Source organism: Zosterops lateralis (assembly GCF_965231275.1).
Source record: "Zosterops lateralis genome assembly, chromosome: 22".
Lineage (NCBI taxonomy): Eukaryota > Metazoa > Chordata > Aves > Passeriformes > Zosteropidae > Zosterops > Zosterops lateralis.
This window is the reverse complement of record NC_139782.1, coordinates 6249460-6269957: the sequence shown is the minus strand read 5'-3', so window position 1 is coordinate 6269957 and position 20498 is coordinate 6249460. Positions and strand designations below refer to the sequence as shown.

At 40.8% G+C, this 20498-nt stretch overlaps 1 protein-coding gene across 1 annotated transcript; it reads right to left on the bottom strand.

Moving 5' to 3' along the window:
- Positions 1-1073: 1073 nt before the first annotated feature.
- Positions 1074-20468, bottom strand: INTS11 (integrator complex subunit 11). The gene is made up of 18 exons (XM_083876817.1): positions 20400-20468; positions 20020-20207; positions 18818-18915; positions 17074-17147; positions 15814-16042; positions 14378-14476; positions 14217-14251; positions 12349-12487; positions 12005-12069; positions 11499-11688; positions 10193-10276; positions 9918-10007; positions 8392-8554; positions 6973-7080; positions 6449-6510; positions 5396-5538; positions 4296-4425; positions 1074-2229 (listed from the first exon to the last, which is right to left on the bottom strand). The coding sequence occupies exons 2-18, from the start codon at positions 20045-20047 to the stop codon at positions 2164-2166; spliced, it is 1803 nt and encodes a 600-aa protein (XP_083732943.1). The 5' UTR covers positions 20048-20207; positions 20400-20468; the 3' UTR covers positions 1074-2163.
- Between the last annotated feature and the right edge of the window lie 30 nt (positions 20469-20498).

The window sequence follows — 20498 nt, the reverse complement described above, 5'->3', positions numbered from 1 at the left end:
TAAAAAAACTGGAAAACTCTTTTTTTTTTTTCCTCATGGAGTGTTCACATTTTGTGATCACAATCTTGGAGACCCTTCCTGGGGCTACAGAGGAGTGGGAAGGAAAATCCACAGGGATGGAATTAACTGATTCACTCCAGGTACACACAGAGCTGATTTTGTTGGTTATTTCCTTTAAACACAAGCCTGGAAAACTACAGAGCTGATCTGGTAAATTATTTCCATTAAAAAACCTGGCAAACTCTTTTTTTTTTTTTTTTTTTCCATGGGGTGTTCACCATCTGTGATCACAATTTTGGGGACCCTTCCTGGGGCTACAAACCTGGGCAAAGGAGTGGGAAGGAAAATCCACAGGGATGGAACCGACTTATCCACTCCAGGTACACACAGAGCTGATCTGGTTAATTATTTCCATTAAAAAACTTGGAAAACTCTTTTTTTTTCCCCATGGGATGTTCACCATCTGTGATCACAATTTTGGGGACCCTTCCTGGGGCTGCAGAGGAGTGGGAAGGAAAATCCACAGGGATGGAATAGACTGATCCACTCCAGGTACACACAGAGCTGATTTTGTTGATTATTTCCTTTAAAAAACCTGGAAAAACCTTTCTTTTTTTCCATACAGGTAGAAATTTTGATCAGAAAAATAAGAGATTTTGCTCAGAAATCTGGGACAATCCTTGGGAGGAGCTGGAAGCTCCAGAACTCTCTTGGATTTGTTTTTCAGGGATATTTTTGGGGCTCAATTTTGGGGTTGGTAGAACAGGGGAGGATTTGAAGGAAATACAGGAAATTTTTGGATCCAGACAGCCCTGGCTGGTTTTATTTTTTTTTTTCTCTGTTTTCCTTCTCCCTCCCAGGCTGCTGCCCACATTCCACAGCCAAATAGGGGCTTTTCATCCCAGGGAATATTCCAGGCTCTGGACACTGATTTATGGATGTTTAGGATTTAACAGACATTTGATAAATGCCAGGATTTATCAGGCAGAGATAAACAACACACACACACTCAGCTCTTTGCACTGTGTGGTCTTAAAACATAAAAAAAAAAAAAAAAAAAAAAAAAAAAAAAGTTATTTTTTCTTTTTTTTTTCCACTGACATTTCGTGATATAAACACAATTTTCTGACCTTTCTTCACCCCTTTTTTTCATTTTTTTCTTGTGTTAATTTCTGAGAACTGTTGAGTTTCCATCCCTCTGTGAAATATGAAGCTCTGGGGGAGGATTTTTATTTTTTTTTTTTTTCTATTTTGTGGCACCAGAAAAACCACAAAAAAAAAAATAAAAAAACCTGCTTAGAACTGAGTTTACTCCAGAGGATGTGGGTGGAACAGGCTCAGTTTTGCTCCTTCAAACATCACCCCAAAACTCTGTCAAGGGCTGAGAGCAGCAAATCAACAAAATCTGAATTTCCAAATTCAGCCTGAAATTCATCCCCTTGCCCAGGTGCTTGTCCTTGATTAATTATCTCATTAATTATAATTAACACTCCAAATTTGCCTCTGCTCTCTCCTTTTCCTCAGAGCAATTTTTAAATCTTGGTGAGAAAAATCAGTTCCAACTTTTCTAAACTCTGAAAAATTCCAACCCTTGGGAAGGTTTGGTGAAAATCCTGGAACTGTGAGAGCCTCAGTCCAAAATAATCCTTTACCTTTAGCAGAAATTTGCTGGTTTTATCCCATTTTTAGGCTGTGGAAAATCCTCCCAGCTCTGGGTTTTATCAGCCAAACACAATTTTTGTGGATAAAAATAAAAAAAAAATTGATTTGAGGCTTCTTGTAGCCAACCCTGAGGGAAAGATGAGGAATTAAATAAGTTTTATCAGCACATTTAGGGTTTTTTTTTACTTTCTGTGATGAATTTATAGTTTGAATTTTAACAGAAATCAGAGGATTTTAACAAAAATCAGCTGCGGGAGTGGAAGAACACAAAGTAAAAGTTACTCAAATGTGTAAACAACTCAAAAATTGTTCCAAAACAAGTTTTTAACTCCCTGGATTTTTTTTTTCCAAAAGGAGAAAATCCCACTGCAGGAATTGGGACAAACATTGGAATTATTTTATTAAAACCAAGCAGAAAAAAAAAAAAAAAAAAAAAAGCCTTGACAATGTAAAGAGAATAAAATGTGATTTTGTGGACCCACCCTGGGCTGGGCTCTGCTCTCAGGGGGGGCTCTGGGGCAGCCCTTTCTTCAGCAGGGATGTCAAATAACTGCCAAGCTCTTCATCCTAAAATAAAATAAAATAAAATAAAAATTAAAAAAAATAAAATAAAAAATACGAGAATAAAAACCTTCCTTTGATTGTCCCATTTTGGGGTAATAAATTTGATTTTGGTACCTGGAAATGGGCTGAGAGAATTCCTGGAGCCTGCAAGGTTTAATATGATACTGAAAATAATCCACAAATTGATTTCTGGCTGTTTTTAACCAACTTTTGGTGTGAAACTCCCCATTTCTTCAAGGAGCTGAAGGGGTTTTCTTTGAGGAAAAGCCCAATTTTTGTTTGAAATCAAGGAATAAACTGATTTTATTGCTTTGCCTCCCAAAGGCATTTCTTTGCTGACAGAAAAGCCACAGACAGTGAAGGTGATGGGATGGATGACACTCAAATTAAATAAATTTTAAGATCAGAAATAATTTCTCTGCTTGTTTTAAATTTGTCAAGTAAGAAATTAAAGGTGAAATAATCAGCAGAGCTCAAAAACACAGAGAGGATTGAATGAAGTGTAATTAAGTGTAATTAATTAACCCCAGGGGTTCTCTGCTTCAGTGGGAAATGGTAAATCCATTTCTGCTCCAGCCCAAAGGGGCAGAAAACAGCAGAGAGTTCCCTCAGATCCCAAACTAATTCAGAGATAGAGGGGGAAGGTTCAGCCCAGGGCAGGAGTGGTTTGGGATGGAGGAATTCTGGTCAGAAATCAGGAATTGTGGTCAGAAATTCTGGTCAGAAATCAGGAATTGTGGTCAGAAATTCTGGTCAGAAATCAGGAATTGTGGTCAGAAATTCTGGTCAGAAATCAGGAGTTCTGGTCAGAAATTCTGGTCAGAAATCAGGAATTCTGGTCAGAAATTCTGGTCAGAAATCAGGAATTGTGGTCAGAAATTCTGGTCAGAAATGAGGAATTCTGGTCAGAAATTCTGGCCAGAAATCAGGAGTTCTGGTCAAAAATTCTGGTCAGAAATCAGGAATTGTGGTCAGAAGTTCTGGTCAGAAATCAGGAATTGTGGTCAGAAATCAGGAATTCAGGCCAGAAATGAGGAATTCCCACCTGCCAAGTCCAGGAGAGGAGCAGGCTCAGCCCAGTGCAGGAATGGTTTGGGATGGGAGGAATTGTTTGGGAATTTCAGGTCAGAAGTCAGGAATTCTGGTCAGAAATGAGAAATTCCCACCTGCCAAATCCAGGACATGGTTTGGGATGGAAAGAATTCTGGCCAGAAATCAGGAATTCAGGTCAGAAATCAGGAATTCCCACCTGCCAAGTCCAGGAGAGGAGCAGGCTCAGCCCAAGGTAGGAATGGTTTGGGATGGAAGGAATGGTTTAGGAATTTCAGGTCAGAAGTCAGGAATTCTGGTCAGAAATGAGAAATTCCCACCTGCCAAGTCCAGGACATGGTTTGGGATGGAAAGAATTCTGGCCAGAAATCAGGAATTCAGGGCAGAGATCAGGAATTCCCACCTGGTCATGAGCAGGCTCAGCCCAGGGCAGGAATGGTTTGGGATGGGAGGAATGGTTTGGGAATTTCAGGTCAGAAATCAGGAATTCAGGCCAGAAATCAGAATTCCCACCTGATAAATCCGGGACAGTCCAACTCCCCCCAGTTGTAGGAATGGTTTGGGATGGGAGGAATTCAGGCCAGAAATCAGAATTCAGGGCAGAAATGAGGAATTCCCACCTGCCAAATCCAGGACACATGCAGGAATGGTTTGGGATGGGAGGAATTTCAGGTCAGAAATCAGGAATTCAGGTCAGAAATCAGGAATTCCCACCTGGTAAGTCCAGGACATGAGCAGGCTCACCCCAGTGCAGGAATGGTTTGGGATAGGAGGAATTGTTTGGGAATTTCAGGTCAGAAGTCAGGAATTCTGGTCAGAAATGAGAAATTCCCACCTGCCAAATCCAGGACATGGTTTGGGATGGAAAGAATTCAGGCCAGAAATCAGGAATTCAGGTCAGAAATCAGGAATTCCCACCTGGTAAGTCCAGGACATGAGCAGGCTCACCCCAGTGCAGGAATGGTTTGGGATAGGAGGAATTGTTTGGGAATTTCAGGCCAGAAATGAGGAATCCCCACCTGGTAAGTCCAGGACACGAGCAGGACTTTGGTTCCCTGGTCCTCTGAGTGTGCTGTGGCCTGGATCAGGATGGACTCCACAGTGATGGAGCCATCAGGGAGATGCTGCACAGAATAATCCTTCAGGATCCTGCAGAGAGAGGAGACAGGGGTTATTTGGGGTGCTGGATCTTCATCCCAAATCCCAGCCTGATCCTCTCCTGGCTCTGTGTGAGCCCAGGGAAGAGAAAAAGGGCTGAGCCACAGCTTGTTCTGCTTGTTTTCATTAATCACAAAGAATTTCCTATAAAAATGATTCCTGCAGAGTTTAAAACAGCCAATGTGAGCGAAGAACTCAGCATGGAGCAGCTGCACTGAGGGAAAAATCAACCTGCAGGGTTTTTTTTCTGCTGCTGCTGCCAGCTCCAACCTGTTCTGCCCGGATTGGGAACAACCAACTCCATCCTGAGGGATTAAAAAAAAAATAAATCCCATCATTCCTGAGGGATTAAAAACCCTTCCCAGGTGTTGGAGCTCTGAGAATTTCAGATTTTCTGTGCTGAAAGGCACTGACCTAAAAAAACCCACTGCATTTCATCTGAGGCTGTGGAAAAGGTTTTCAAAATTGAGGGACAGCATTGGGATTGTGGGTGTGGGGTTTGGATAGAAGTGGGTGATCTCACAGGGTGGAAAATTCAGAGTTTGAGGGTTTAGAATATAGTAATATATATATAAAGCAAGATGGAGGATTTGGGGTGAAGGCTGAGTCCTTTTTCACCTTTTTCTTTGTGGGTTTGGGTGGTGTTTTGTAATTGGATAAAAAAATCCTCATTGTGGGCAACAGGTGTTTGGTTATTGGGTTAAAAGCAAAAATAATTTAGGTGTCATTTCATAATTGATCAATTTATGCTTAAAAAAAACCATGGAAAGAGTCAGAGACAAAGCCAGTTTGTCACCCAGAACTCACAACTCACAAAACTCTAACACAGATAAAAATTAATAAACAAACACCTGAGCCCAAACACAAAAACTCCATCACTCCAGCACTTAATCCTGACTCTAAGAGAAGAAGATAAGATAAAAAGAAGATAATAAAGCCCTGGCAGGGCAGCAGGGCTCACCCCTTGAGGTGGTTGTAGACCCTGAGCACCGTCTCGTGCTCCTTGCGCGGGTCCTGGATGTGAACGCGGCACGTGAAGCGAAGCTGGTGCTCTGCCAGCCCCAGCTCCTTCAGGGCTTGCTCAGGGGACACCAGCCTGAAACTCTGTTGGGGAAAAAAAAAAAGATAAATGTGTGGAAAATCTGATTATTCTGAGGGTTGTGGGGTTGTGGTGTTGTTCTGGGGTCAATGGGAGGAGGGAAGGTTGTTTTTGTTTCAGGTTGAAATGTTTTTGTTGCTGGTGAGAGTGGGACAAAAATATCCACCTAAATAATAAAAAAAATCAATGTTTTTAACACAGTCAATTTGGTCTCTGGGAGATGGTTTAACCTCCAGCAGGGGAGTGGTGTGTGAAAATGAAGATGAGGTGGAAGATGAGGCATCTTTGTGAAGAAGAACCGCTCATGGTGATTTGGGTTTCTCTTTGTGCAGCTAAAACATGGCACCACCTTCAGGGGATACCAAAAAACAGCCTCAGAGGGCACAAAAAACTGCCTGAGAGGGCATAAAACAACCTGAGGGCACAAAAAACACCCTGAGAGGACACAAAACTGCCTGAGAGGACATAAAACCACACTCAGGGCACAAAACAACCTCAGAGGGCACAAAACACCCTGAGAGGGCACAAAAAACAGCCTCAGAGGGCACAAAAAACACCCTTAGAGGAGACAAAACAGCCTCAGATGACACAAGAAACATCCTCAGAGAACAAAAAAAAATCCTCACAGGACACAAAACACACTTTCAAAGGACAGAAAACACCCTGAGAGGGCATAAAAAACACCCTGAAAGGACACAAAAAAACATCCTCAGAGAACAGAAAACAACCTGAGAAGACACGAAAAACACCCAGAGAAGACACAAAAAACACCCAGAGAGGACACAAAAAACACCCAGAGAGAACAGAAAACACCCTGAGAGGACACAAAACAGCCTCAGAGGGCATGAAAAAGACTCTGAGAGGACACAAAACACCCTGAGAGGACAGAAAAACCACAAGGACTCTTTCACTCACGTTGTCCTTCATGAGTAACGTGCCGTGCATCAGCTTTGGCCTCTTGGCATCTGGTAAAGGACCTGCAGCAAGGACAGAAAACACCTCAGTGCTGCTTCTGCACCCAAAACTGCCCCAGGACTGAGCTCTGGGGTCACACAGGGCATTTTTACACTTTTCTGCCATTATGTGTTTAATGCATCTGCACCCAAAACTGCCCCAGGACTGAGCTCTGGGGTCACGCAGGGAATTTTTACACTTTTGTGCCCATGTCTGTTCAATGCATCTGCACCCAAAACTGCCCCAAGACTGAGCTCTGGGGGTCATACATTGAATTTTTACACTTTTCTGCCCAAACCTGTTCAATGCAACATAAATTCTAAATATAAATTTAAATGAAATATAAATATATTTCATTTATATTAAATGTATCTAATTCCTATTAAATATAAATACACTTATTTTATTTAACTAAATATAAATTTCCACCTTTCTTCCACCCCCAGCAGTACAAAAAGCAGGAAATCTGGGATGGGAAGTGTCACCTATGGCGGTTTCCCGTTTGAGCAGCCCCAGGGAAATGTCCACAGGGATGCAGGGGTTGGTCACGATGCTCGTGGTCTCTCCATTGGCCGGCATGAAACAGCTCACATCTGGGGAACAGAGACCAGAACGTCAGCTCCAGGGGGGCACTGCAATTAACTGGGATCAATTAATGATAATTAACGTGTTACAGGTGTCAGTTCTTTGAATGCCACCCCAGCTAACTGTGCTAAGGGCTCAAAAATGTGATTTTAATGCTCTGGTGCCATTTCCTCCCCTCCCATGGAAATCAATCCTAATTCATGTCCAAGGGGGTCACTGCAATTAACTGGGATCAATTAATAATAATTAAGATGCTACAGGCATCATTTCCTTGAGGGGAGGTGTAAATACCACCCCACCTAACTGTGCTAAGGGCTCAAAAAAAGTGATTTCGGAGCTTTTGATGCCATTCCCTGCCCTCCCCTCCCATGGAAATCAATCCTAATTCATGTCCAAGGGGGTCACTGCAATTAACTGGGCTCAATTAATGATAATTAACATGTTACAGGTGTCAGTTCTTTGAATGCCACCCCATCTAACCATGCTGAGGGCCAAAAAAAAGTGATTTCGGAGCTTTTGATGCCATTCCCTGCCCTCCCCTCCCATGGAAATCAATCCTAATTCATGTCCAAGGGGGTCACTGCAATTAACTGGGCTCAATTAATGATAATTAAGATGCTACACGTATCAGTTTTTTGAATGCCATCCCATCTAACCATGCTGAGGGCCAAAAAAATGTGATTTCGGAGCTTTTGATGCCATTCCCTGCCCTCCCATGGAAAACAATCCTAATTCATGTCCAAGGGGGTCACTGCAATTAACTGGGATCAATTAATAATAATTAAGATGCTACAGGCATAATTTCCTTGTGGGGAGATGTAAATACCACCCCACCCAATGTGCTGAGAGCTCCAAAAAACGTAATTTTGTAGCTTTTGCTGCCCTTCCCTGGATACCCATGGAACTCCTGCTCGATTTTCTGCTTCAGGAAATGCACAAACCCACCCAAATTCACATCCAAGGGGGTCACTGCAATTAACTGGGATTAATTAAGATGTTACAGGTATCAGTTCTTTGAGGGGAGGTGTGAACGCCACCCCACCTAATCTGCTGAGAGCTCCAAAAAAAGTGATTTTGGAGCTTTTTTTTGCCCTCCCCTGGATACCCACGGAACTCCTGCTCGATTTTCTTCTTCAGGAAATGCACAAAACAACCCAAATTCATGTTGAAGGGGGTCACTGCAATTAACTGGGATTAATTAAGATGTTACAGGTATCAGTTCTTTGAGGGGAGATGTGAACACCACCCCACCTCATGTGCTGAAAGCTCCAAAAAAAGTGATTTTGGAGCTTTTTTTTTGCCCTCCCCTGGATACCCACGGAACTCCTGCTCGATTTTCTGCTTGAGGAACTCCATTTTCTTGGCCTCCCCGTGCACCAGCAGCACGTTCCTGGGCTCGGCCTGCCGGATGAGCTGCATGATGCCCTTGGCGTCGGCGTGGGCGCTGAAGGACATGTACTCCACCTGCATCTTCACCTCCAGCTGGGGAGCAGAGCACAGTCAGTGTCCTGCTTGTGGTGTGGGATGTACACTAAGTATTTATTCTGTCACCATCTCCATGAGCTGTTAAATCAAGTGGGGCAGTGTTTTCCTAATCCCCCTTTCCTTTGGGCTCTTCTGCTCATGGCCCAGCAATGCCTTGGAATGACTCACAGGGAACTCCCTCCAGGAGTGATCTCTGTTTGATGGGGCACCAAGGACCCACTGCACGACTGTCTGTGTTTAATGGGGCACAAAGGACACATTTCATGACTATTTCTGTTTAATGGGTCATCAAGGACTCACTGCAGGACTGTCTCTGTTTAATGGGCCATCAAGGGCCCACTGCAGGACTGTCTGTGTTTGATGGACCATCAAAGACACTTTTATTACTATCTCTGTTTTTTGGGCCATCAAGGACCCACTGCAGGATTATCTCTGTTTAATGGGGCATCATCATTTCATGACTATCTCTGTTTGATGGGCCATCAAGGACCTATTTCATGACTATTTCTGTTTAATGAGGCATCAAGAACCCACTGCAGGACTGTCTGTGTTTGATGGGCCATCAAGGACCCATTTCATGACTGTCTCTGTCTAATGGGCCATCAAGGACTCACTGTATTAACTATTTCTGTTTAATGGGCCATCAAGGACTCACTTCATGACTCTCTTTGTCTAAAGGGCCATCAAGGACCCACTGCAGGATTATCTCTGTTTAATGGGCCACCAAAGACCCACTTCATGACTATTTCTGTTTAATTTAATGGGGCATCAAGGACTCATTTAATGACTCATCATCCCATTGTGAGATGCCCCACCCAGGGGGAGGAGCCAATGGGAGATGCTCCACCCAGGGGGAGGAGCCAATGGGAGATGCTCCACCCAGGGGGAGCAGCCAATGGGAGATGCCCCACCCAGGGGGAGGAGCCAATGGGAGATGCCCCACCCAGGGGGAGGAGCCAATGGGAGATGATCCACCCAGGGGGAGGAGCCAATGGGAGATGCCCCACCCAGGGGGAGGAGCCAATGGGAGATGTTCCACCCAGGGGAAGGAGCCAATGGGAGATGCCCCACCCAGGGGGAGGAGCCAATGGGAGATGCCCCACCCAGGGGGAGGAGCCAATGGGAGATGCCCCACCCAGGGGGAGGAGCCAATGGGAGATGCCCCACCCAGGGGGAGGAGCCAATGGGAGATGATCCACCCAGGGGGAGGAGCCAATGGGAGATGCTCCACCCAGGGGGAGGAGCCAATGGGAGATGCTCTGCCCAGGGGGAGGAGCCAATGGGAGATGCTCCACCCAGGGGGAGGAGCCAATTATTTCTGATGTATTTTCAGTGCTGGAAATTGAAAAATCCAACTCACAATTTGTCTCCCTTCCATCTCCAGTTTCCTCTGCCCACTGAGGATCTTGTGTCCCACAGTTCCCTGGACACAGTAACCAGGCATGATCACCTGGGGAAAAAAAAAAGCAAAAAAACCCCAAAAAATCAACAATTCCATGGATTTGGTCAGGCAGGGAAAACACAAATTTACTGTTTGGATGTGCTGGTTCAAAGAGGAATTTTTTTGCTACAATCTCAGGATTTGTAATTCATATAAAAATAAAATATTACCCCCAAAAAATTGTAATTTCTTACCATGTTTTTCTCATTTCCTGCCCATTTCCTGAAGATTTGGAGGGATTGTCCTGCGTGGAGCATCCCTGGGGTTGCAAACACCACCTGCAAGTCAAAATTTTGCCATAAATCACTACAAAAAACTCATTTTTTTCATGATTTCTCTAAATATCCTAAATATGTGCAGAGTATCCATCAATCCCCATCCCCAACACTGCAAAAATAGGGATTTTTTTCCTATTTTAGTTTCTTCCTATTTGATTTTCTTCCCACCTTGTCTAAAATTCCCAGAAGCTAAGCCACTGTTTTAAGAAATAAAACCAATATTCCCTGTTTTAGGAAATAAAACCAGTATTTCCTCTTTTAAGAAATAAAATCAATATTCTGTTTTAAGAAATAAAGCAAATATTCCCTGTTTTAAGAAATAAAACCAATATTTTCTCTTTTAAGAAATAAAACCAATATTCTCTGTTTTAGGAAATGAAACCAATATTTTCTCTTTTAAGAAATAAACCAAAATTCCCTGTTTTAGGAAATAAACCAATATTCCCTATTTTAAGAAATAAAACCAATATTTCCTCTTTTAGGAAATAAAACCAAAATTTCCTCTTTTAAGAAATAAAACCAAATTTCTCTGTTTTAGGAAATAAAACCAATATTCCCTATTTTAAGAAATAAAACCAATAATTCCTCTTTTAAGAATTAAAACAAATATTCTCTGTTTTAAGAAATAAAACCAATATTCTCTGTTTTAGAAAATAAAACCAATATTCCCTGTTTTAGGAAATAAAACCAATATTCCCTGTTTTAAGGAATAAAACCAATATTTTCTGTTTTAGGAGATATTTGTGAGCATCCCCAGACTCTGATGGAAAACTCTTGGATGTTTTGGGTTTTTATTTTTAATGGTATTAAATCAAGCAGCCAGAATTAATCAAAGATTGTGTGGAAAAGAAAATCCTGGTTCAAATCAGGATTTGTAGATGACATAAACATGCAAAATTTTCTTTTTTTTTTAAAGGTGTTTCAGCTTTAATTAAAAAAAAAAAAAACCAACAAAAAAAAAACAAACCCAGAAAGAAATTAAATTATATAAAAAATAATAAAACCAGAAATAAAACCAGAAAGAGTTTTAATTTTGACAGATTGGCCATGAGAGGTTTTTTAGGTGGGATTGATGGGCTGGAGGATGTTCAGGGGGATTTTTCCTCATAATTTTGAGAATAAATGGAATAAAAAATTGAATAATAAATGGCATAATAAATGGAATGATAAATGGAATAATAAATGGAATAATAAATGGAATAAAAGCTCTCCCAGCCCTCACCATTGGCCCTGGGTTGTCTGCAAAGGCTCTGTCAAAGGCTTTGATGTGTTTGAACTCAAACATGTTCCTCTGCACAAAAGTTTTCCTGATTTTCTGGTTAGTCCAAGTGATGAAAAGTTTGTAATAATGATTGGCTTTCTCTGTCAGGCCAGTGGAAAAATAAATTGGAGCTTTCAGGTTCATCCTTTCCCTGCAAAAAAAGAAAAGTGATCTGTGAGGGGCAAAATAAATAAAGCTGAGGAGTTTCCCAAGGTTTTTTTTTTTGGTTTTTTTTTTTTTTTTTTTTTTTTTTTGGGTGTATTTCTCAATTTTCAGGAGCTTTAAATCAATATTTTAACAATATTTTAAATCAATATTTTATACTGATTTAAATCACTATTAAATTTTAGTTTAGTGTTAAGACATTAAGTTTTAGTGTCTTTCTCCTTCTCATTACAAACAAATTCCTGCCATTTTCAGTTTTCATCAGACACAAAGGATCCCCCAAAAAAGCAGCTGGGACTCACCAGAAAGTTTCCAATAAAATACAAAGTTCCTGGGCACGTCCAAGGGCGAAAACTGGGATGAGAACCTGGAAAAAGAGATGGAATTGAGAGCCTGAGAAAGCCCAAACAGCATCAAAGGCTTTGTGGTTGTAATTTCTCAAAAAAAAAAAAAAAAAACAAGAAACCCCTGTCAATTCCTGATATTGTCTGAATTCCCAGGAATTTTGCAGTTTGGAATGAAAGGCACAGCCACAGCTCTTGGTGTGTTTTCTCTGCCCCACGTTGAGGGGGTTTTTTTCTGCTGGAGGATTTGAAATGAGGGTGATGAGATCAAAGAATCCCTCATGTGTGAGAGGCCACTGTACCTTGCCTCCCCTCTCCACAGTCTCGTGGACTTTCTTGAGGAAATCCCTCTCGCGGCAGCGTTTGGAGTCCCTGATGGTGGTGGCGTAGGTGGATTCTGTGATCAGGAGGTCGGGGCGGCACTTGTCGATCCAGGCAGCTCTAAACAGGGAATTCCAACCAAAAATCTCATCAAATCCATCCACAATCCCACTGAATCCATCCACAATCCCATTAAAGCAGTCAAAAATCCCATCAAAGCAGTCAAAAATCCAACCAAATCCATCCCAAATCCCACCAAATCCATTCAAAGTCCCATCAAAATCCATCCAAACTCCCATCCAAATCCATCCAAAATCCAACCAAATCCATCTAAAGTCCCATCAAAACCATCCAAAATCCAACCAAATACATTCAAAATCTCATCCAAATCCATCCACAATCCCATCAAAACCATCCAAACTCCCATCCAAATCCATCCAAAATCCCACCAAATCCATCCAAAATCCAGCCAAAATCCATCCAAACTCCCATCAAATCCATCCAAAATCTCATCAAAACCATCTATAATCCAACCAAATCCATCCAAAATCCAATCAAATCCTTCCAAAGTCCCATCAAATCCATCCACAATCCAACCAAATCGATCTAAAATCCCACCAAACCCATCCAAAATCCAACCAAAATCCATCCAAAATCCAACCAAATCTATCCACAATCCCATCAAAACTATCCAAAATCCCATCGAAATCCATCCACAATCCAACCAAATCCATCCAAAGTCCCACCAAAACCCCATCAAATCCATCTAAAATCTCACCAAAATCCATCCAAAATCCCATTCAAATCCATCCAAAATCCCATTCAAATCCATCCACAATCCCACCAAATCCATCCACAATCCCACCAAATCCATCCAAAATCACATTGAAATCCATCCAAAATCCAACCAAATCCATCCACAATCCAACCAAATCCAAAGTCCCACCAAAATCCATCCGAAGTCCCACTGAAATCCATCCAAAGTCCTATCAAATCCATCCAAAATCTGACCAAATCCATCCAAAATCCCACCAAATCCATCCAAAAATCCCATCAAATCCATCCAAAATCTCATCAAAACCATCTAAAATCTCATCAAAACCATCCAAAATCCCACCAAATCCATCCAAAATTGGAATTACAGATGTTGGAAAGCAACATTTTTCCAGTCTATTATCATACTAAAATATCTAGTGTATTATCCTATTAAAATTTTTATTTCATTGGTATATTAAAATATCTATTGCATTAAAATATTCATCTGAATAGTAGAGATGTTATAAATCTCTCCTATATACCAGTGAAAATACAAATATGAGGGATTTATAATATTATATTATAATATTATCAACATGAGTGTTGGAGTTTGTGATTAATAATGTCTTAGGAAGTAAAAGCAAAAAACAAAATAATCTGAGAGATTAATAAACTTTTAGAAAGTAAAAGACTTCAAACGTTGAAGTCCAACTTAAAAATATTTAAATATTTAATTTAAGTATTTTTTTATTGAAAAAATATTTCAAACATTGAAGTCCAACTTAAAAATATTTAAATATTTAATTTAAGTATTTTTTTAATGGAAAAAATATTTCAAACATTGAAGTCCAACTCCTGCACAGCCCTAAAAATAGATTAATGTGAATATTCAGATAACATTAAGGTCTATCAGGTTTAATGTAAATATTTTCACTCTCACAATGCAAAATTGCATTTTTATTTCCAGCAAAGACATCATTAAATATTCCAGAGAATTAAAGTTGATAAACCTCTACTATTAACAGCAGCTGGGCTGAAAATCTTCCAGTCAGAAATCCTCAAAAACAAACAGAAATTCATTTTTTTTACTCACCCCAAGTGCCTGTCTGGTGTCATGTTATAATCACCCTGAGCGGAGAAAAAAAAAAAAAAAAACAGAGATATTTTTGAGCCAAAGGAAGGATTTGGAAATATCTGGGGATGTTTATGGATTTTAAAAAAAGGGAAATAATTCTGAATTTTAGGGATACTCACAGTGTACACCACGGACTCACAGCCAACCTTGATCTGGAACATGGCAGCTCCCAGGACGTGCCCTGCATAGTAAGCTTTGATCTCCAGCTCCTCATCCACCTGCCCAACAGCAAAAAACTTCATTAATCCAGTTATTTCCAATAATTATATTATATTTCCAATGAATAGAAGTGTATCCGTTATTTTTAGTTATCAATTATTAATATAAAAATTAGCTCTTGGCCTCATGGGGCTTTGTTATTAAATAGTATAAAGTTCCTCATCCTACTGTCCCAACAGCAAAAAAACTTCATTCATCCAATTATTTCCAATAATTATATTGTATTTCCAATGAATAGAAGTGTATCTGTTATTCTTAGTTATCAATTATGTGAATATATCAATTATTAATATAAAAATTAACTATTGGCCTCATGGGGCCTTGTTATTAAATAGTATAAAGTTCCTCATCCACCTGCCCCAACAGCAAAAAAAAATTCATTAATCCAATTATTTCCAATAATTATAATTAGGTGTATCCGTTATTTTTAGTTATCAATTATGGAAATTTATCAATTATTAATATAAAAATTAGCTATTGGCCTCATGGGGCTTTGTTATTAAATAGTATAAAGTTCCTCATCCTACTGTCCCAACAGCAAAAAAACTTCATTAATCCAGTTATTTCCAATAATTATATTATACTTCCAATGAATAGAAGTGTATCCGTTATTTTTAGTTATCAATTATTTAAATATATCAATTATTAATATAAAAATTAGCTCTTGGCCTCATGGGGCCTTGTTATTAAATAGTATAAAGTTCCTCATCCACCTGCCCCAACAGCAAAAAAACTTCATTAATCCAATTATTTCCAATAATTATAATTAGGTGTATCCGTTATTTTTAGTTATCAATTATGGAAATATATCAATTATTAATATAAAAATCAGCTCTTGGCCTCATGGGGCCTTGTTATTAAATAGTATAAAGTTTAAAGTTCCTCATCCTCCTGCCCCAAGAGCAAAAAAACTTCATTAATCCAATTATTTCCAATAATTATATTATGCATATCCGTTATTTTTTGTTATAAATTATGGAAATATATCAATTATTAATATAAAAATCAGCTCTTGGCCTCATGGGGCCTTGTTATTAAATAGTATAAAGTTCCTCATCCACCTGCTCCAACAGCAAAAAAACTTCATTAATCCAATTATTTCCAATAATTATAATCTGCATATCCGTTATTTTTTGTTATAAATTATGGAAATTTATCAATTATTAATATAAAAATTAGATATTGGCCTCATGAGGCCTTGTTATTAAACAGTACAAAGTGCTCCTAAAAGTCTTATGAAAGAAGCAAACGGGGTTTTTTGGCAGAAAAAAATTAAATTGGGGTTTTTGGGGGTGTTTTTTTGCCTTTTCAACACCAGCAAAGCCCCTTTTTTCACCTGCACTGTCTGGTGGAGGTGCACAGCCACCACTTTCTTCATGCAGTCCTTGATCATCTGGGAGGTGAAGAAGTTGGTCTCCCCTTTCTTGTCCACGGTGATTTTCCTGTAGTCCTCCAGCAGGATGGGGCAGATGGCCTTGGTGGGGTGGGTCATGTAAATGGGGCCATCGTACCCAACCATCTCGCTGAAATACGGCAGGGCCCCACAGTGGTCCAGGTGGAAATGGCTGCAAAAAATAAAAATATCCACAATGGTGGCATAAAATTCAGTTTGGGTGGATTCTGGATTTTTTTTGAGCTCTGTAGGATTTGGAAAATCTGAGTTTTTGGACGGCACCAAAAAAAAAAAAAAATCCACAATGGTTGCATAGAATTCAGGTTTTGTGGATTCTGGATTTTTTTTTTTTTTTTTGAGCTCTGTAAGATATGGAAAAACGCAGCTGAAATTTGAGGGATGGGGTTGGGATGGCACAGAAAAAAACCCATCACAATGGTTGCATAGAATTCAGTTTTTGTGGATTCTGGATTTATTTTCAGTTCTGTAGGATATGGAAAATGCAGCTGAAATCTGAATTTTTGGGATGGCACCAAAAAACCCAAAACCAACCCCACAATGGTTGCATAGAATTCATTTTTGTGGATTCTGGACTCTTTTTTGAGCTCTGTAGGATATAGAAAAGGCAGCTGAAATCTGAGGAATGGGGTTATGGAGTTTTTGGAATGGCACAAAAAAACCCAACCCACAATGGTTGCATAGAATTCCATTTTTGTGACTCCCAGATTTTTTGAGCTCTGTAGGATATGGAAAATGCAGCTGGAATCTGAATTTTTGGGATGGCACCAAAAAAAACCCCAAAATGGTTGCACAGAATTCAGTTTTTGTGGCTCCCATATTTTTTTGAGCTGTGCAGGATGAGGAAAAATCAGCTGAAATGTGAGGGATGGGCTTGGGGAGTTTTTTGGGATGGCACAAAAAAACCCCAAACAAACCACAATGGTTGCATAGAATTCAGTTTGGGTGAATCTCAGATTTTTTTGAGCTCTGTAGGATGAGGGAAATGCAGCTGAAAATCTGAGGTTTTGGGATGGCACAAAAAAAAAAAACACAACCAAAATGGCTGCATGGAATTCAGTGACTCCCAGATTTTTTGAGAAGGTCTGTAGGATATGGAAAATGCAGCTGAAATGTGAGGGATGGGGTTGGGGAGGTTTTGGGATGACACAAAAAGGGCTGGGACAAGGAAAGGGCCTCACCCACCTGATGATGACACAGTCCAGGAAATCCGTCAGCCTCCCGTTCTGGGTGATGTAGGAGAAGTCAGGGAAACGCCTCTGCAGCCACGGGGAGAGAGGGGATCCATCAGGAATGGGTCAGGGAGACAAAATAAAACATGGAAAGAAGGGTCTGGGACTCTGGGAATGTGCTGAGCCCTCTGCAGGCAGCACCAGCATCACTGATCCAAAAAATTCATGGAAAGAAGGGTCTGAAACTCTGGGAATTCCTTTGGACCACACCCAGATCCCTCTGGATTTATTTAAAAGAAGGAAGGAGAAAACCTAAATTATCTTAACAAAAAGCTGTTGTAATTTAAAGGCTCCAACTGTCCTGTTTCAGACAGTATTGGTCACATAAACAAAGCAAAATTGTGGTTTATTATCCAAATCTGCTTAAAAATACATCGATTTTTACTTGTTTTTCCAAAATTCACCAGAGGCAGGGAAAAGAAGGGCTGGATGTGGCATTTTATTTCTCCAAAATCCACCAGAGGGAGGGAAAAGGAGGGCTGGATGTGATAATTCATGGAATATTAGAGGGGAGGGATGTTTTGGGAGATTTCTGTGGGGGAAAGAGCAGCTCTGCAGAGTCCAGACAGACAGAGGAGCCCAGAAATGCTCCCAAAAATCCCTAAAAATCCCCAAAAACCTGTGGGACAGGAGGGGAGGGCTGGATGTGGCATTTTATTTTTCCAGAGGCAGGGAAAGGAGGACTAGATGTGATATTTAATGGAATATTCATGGGGAGGGATGTTTTGGGAGATTTCTGAAGGGGAAAGAGCAGCTCTGGCAGAGTCCAGACAGACAGAGGAGCCCAAAATGCTCCCAAAAATCCCTAAAAATCTGTGGGACAGGAGGGGAGGGCTGGATGTGACATTTAATTTTTCCAAAATCCACCAGAGGGAGGGAAAAGAAAGGCTGGATGTGACATTTCATGGAATATTAGAGGGGAGGGATGTTTTGGGAGATTTCTGTGGGGGAAAGAGCAGCTCTGCAGAGTCCAGACAGACAGAGGAGCCCAGAAATGCTCCCAAAAATCCCTAAAAATCCCCAAAAACCTGTGGGACAGGAGGGGAGGGCTGGATGTGGCATTTAATTTTTCCAAAACTCACCAGAGCCAGGGAAAGGAGGGCTGGATGTGATAATTCAAGTAATATTAGAGGGGAGGGATGTTTTGGGAGATTTCTGTGGGGGAAAGAGCAGCTCTGCAGAGTCCAGGCAGACAGAGGAGCCCAAAATGCTCCCAAAAATCCCTAAAAATCTGTGGGACAGGAGGGGAGGGCTGGATGTGACATTTAATTTTTCCAAAATCCACCAGAGGGAGGGAAAAGAAAGGCTGGATGTGACATTTCATGGAATATTTGAGGGGAGGGATGTTTTGGGATATTTCTGAAGGGGAAAGAGCAGCTCTGCAGAGTCCAGGCAGACAGAGGAGCCCAGAAATGCTCCCAAAAATCCCTAAAAATCTGTGGGACAGGAGGGGAGGGCTGGATGTGGCATTTAATTTTTCCAAAATCCACCAGAGCCAGGGAAAATAAGGGCTGGATGTGACATTTCATGGAATATTCAAGGGGAGGGATGTTTTGGGATATTTCTGAAGGGGAAAGAGCAGCTCTGCAGAGTCCAGGCAGACAGAGGAGCCCAGAAATGCTCCCAAAAATCCCCAAAAATCCCCAAAAATCTGTGGGACAGGAGGGGAGGCTGCAGGTGGCCCAGGGGACACTCACATCATCGTTGTAGCCCATGTGCATCCCACAGTCCAGCATCACGTTCTTGCCAGCAATGGACACCAGGATGCAGCTCCTGCCCACGTCCTGCCCAGCACCTGCACACAGAAAAACACCAGGAAAATAGCAGTAAAACACCAGAAAAATAGGAGTAAAATATCAGCAAAACGCCAGAAAAATAGCAGTAAAATACTGGCAAAATATCAATAAAAACAACAGAAAAATATCAGCAAAACACCAATGAAATACCAATAAAATAGCAGTAAAACGCCAATGAAATGCTAATAAAATATGAATAAAACACCAGAAAAATACCAGTAAAATACCAGTAAAATACCAGTAAAAAACACAAAAAAACCCACCAGCAAAATACCAGAAAAATAGCAGAAAAACACCAATGAGATACCAGTAAAATACCAATAAAATACCAGCAAAACACCAGTAAAATACCAATAAAAATACCAGCAAAATACCAGTAAAATACCAATAAAAATATCAGCAAAACACCCATAAAAACACCATCAAAATATCAGTGAAACATCAGTAAAATGCCAATGAAATACCAGTAAAATATCAATAAAACACCAGCAAAACACCAGTAAAATACCAATAAAAACACCAGCAAAAAAACCAGCAAAAAAATACCCAATAAAAAATCCAGTAAAAAACCACCAAAACAGTTCTGGGAAAAGCTGCAACACTTTCTAAAGAAAAGCAGGTAAAGATCTGCACAAACTTCCTGCAAGTGCAGTTTCAAAGAAGAGAAAAAGATCCTTTTCCTGGCGAGGATCAGAGCTCAGTTTCCAGCTGCTCTGCCCTCATTAAGCTTCATTAAGTTAAACCCACACCAGTCTGATAATTATCCATAAAAATATAATCAATATGATAAAACAGTTCTCCTGCTCACCTTCTCTCCTCTTGCTGAAAAAAAAAACAAGATTGAACACGGAAAAATTATAAATATTTTCTTCCTGTGGCTCTTTGTCATTGTAGGTGAATTAATGCTTTACCACAGTGCCTTCACAAGATTTAATTCATTAATCCTGATTAATTAATTAATTCAAATAGTTATAACTGTCACTGGAAAAAAACAAGGGAGATGCTGACAGGAATCACATCAGACTGCTCCAGCAATATCAGCCTAAACCCCAAATCCTGCAGGTTTTTAGTTGTATTTCAAGGCGATTTTAGGCCGGGCTTACCCAAGGGAGTGACTTTGATCTCGGGCATTTTTACCCCACTCCAGGTCCCAAACCCGCACAGAAAATTACTGCAGCAGCAGATCCGTGAGGGGCACGAAAAGAGAAGAAGATTTCGCTGGTTTTACAGGCGCCATCCCCAGTGTTCTCCAGGATCTGACAGAAGAATCGAGCAGAGGCCAAACTTTTCCCTGAGAAGAGACAGAAAACAGGGATGAGGCGATAAACAACAACCTGTGGGAAACCGGCCCTGTCTGGCTTCGATACCCACCACCGCGGCTGAGAACCAGGAGAACGCGTGCAGAAACACACAAAAAGAGACCAAAAAAGCAGAAAACCACAATAAAAATCGCATTAAAACACCAAAAGCGTTAAAAACTCACCCAGGCCCGCTCGTAACCCCTCAGAGCTCCCGGCGCTCCCTCAGCGCATGCGCCGCCCCGCCGGGCCCCGCCCCTCGCACACCCCGCGCGCGAAGCTGA

Bases quoted from the DNA above. Each gene is read 5' to 3' on its own strand.
- INTS11 (XM_083876817.1), bottom strand. From the start codon at position 20,047: ATGCCCGAGATCAAAGTCACTCCCTTGG. The intron at 18,916-20,019 runs GTAAGCCCGGCC...TTCTGTGTGCAG, and splicing joins GATCAAAGTCACTCCCTTGG to GTGCTGGGCAGGACGTGGGC. The intron at 16,043-17,073 runs GTGGGTGAGGCC...TATTTTTTGCAG, and splicing joins CTGGACTGTGTCATCATCAG to CCATTTCCACCTGGACCACT.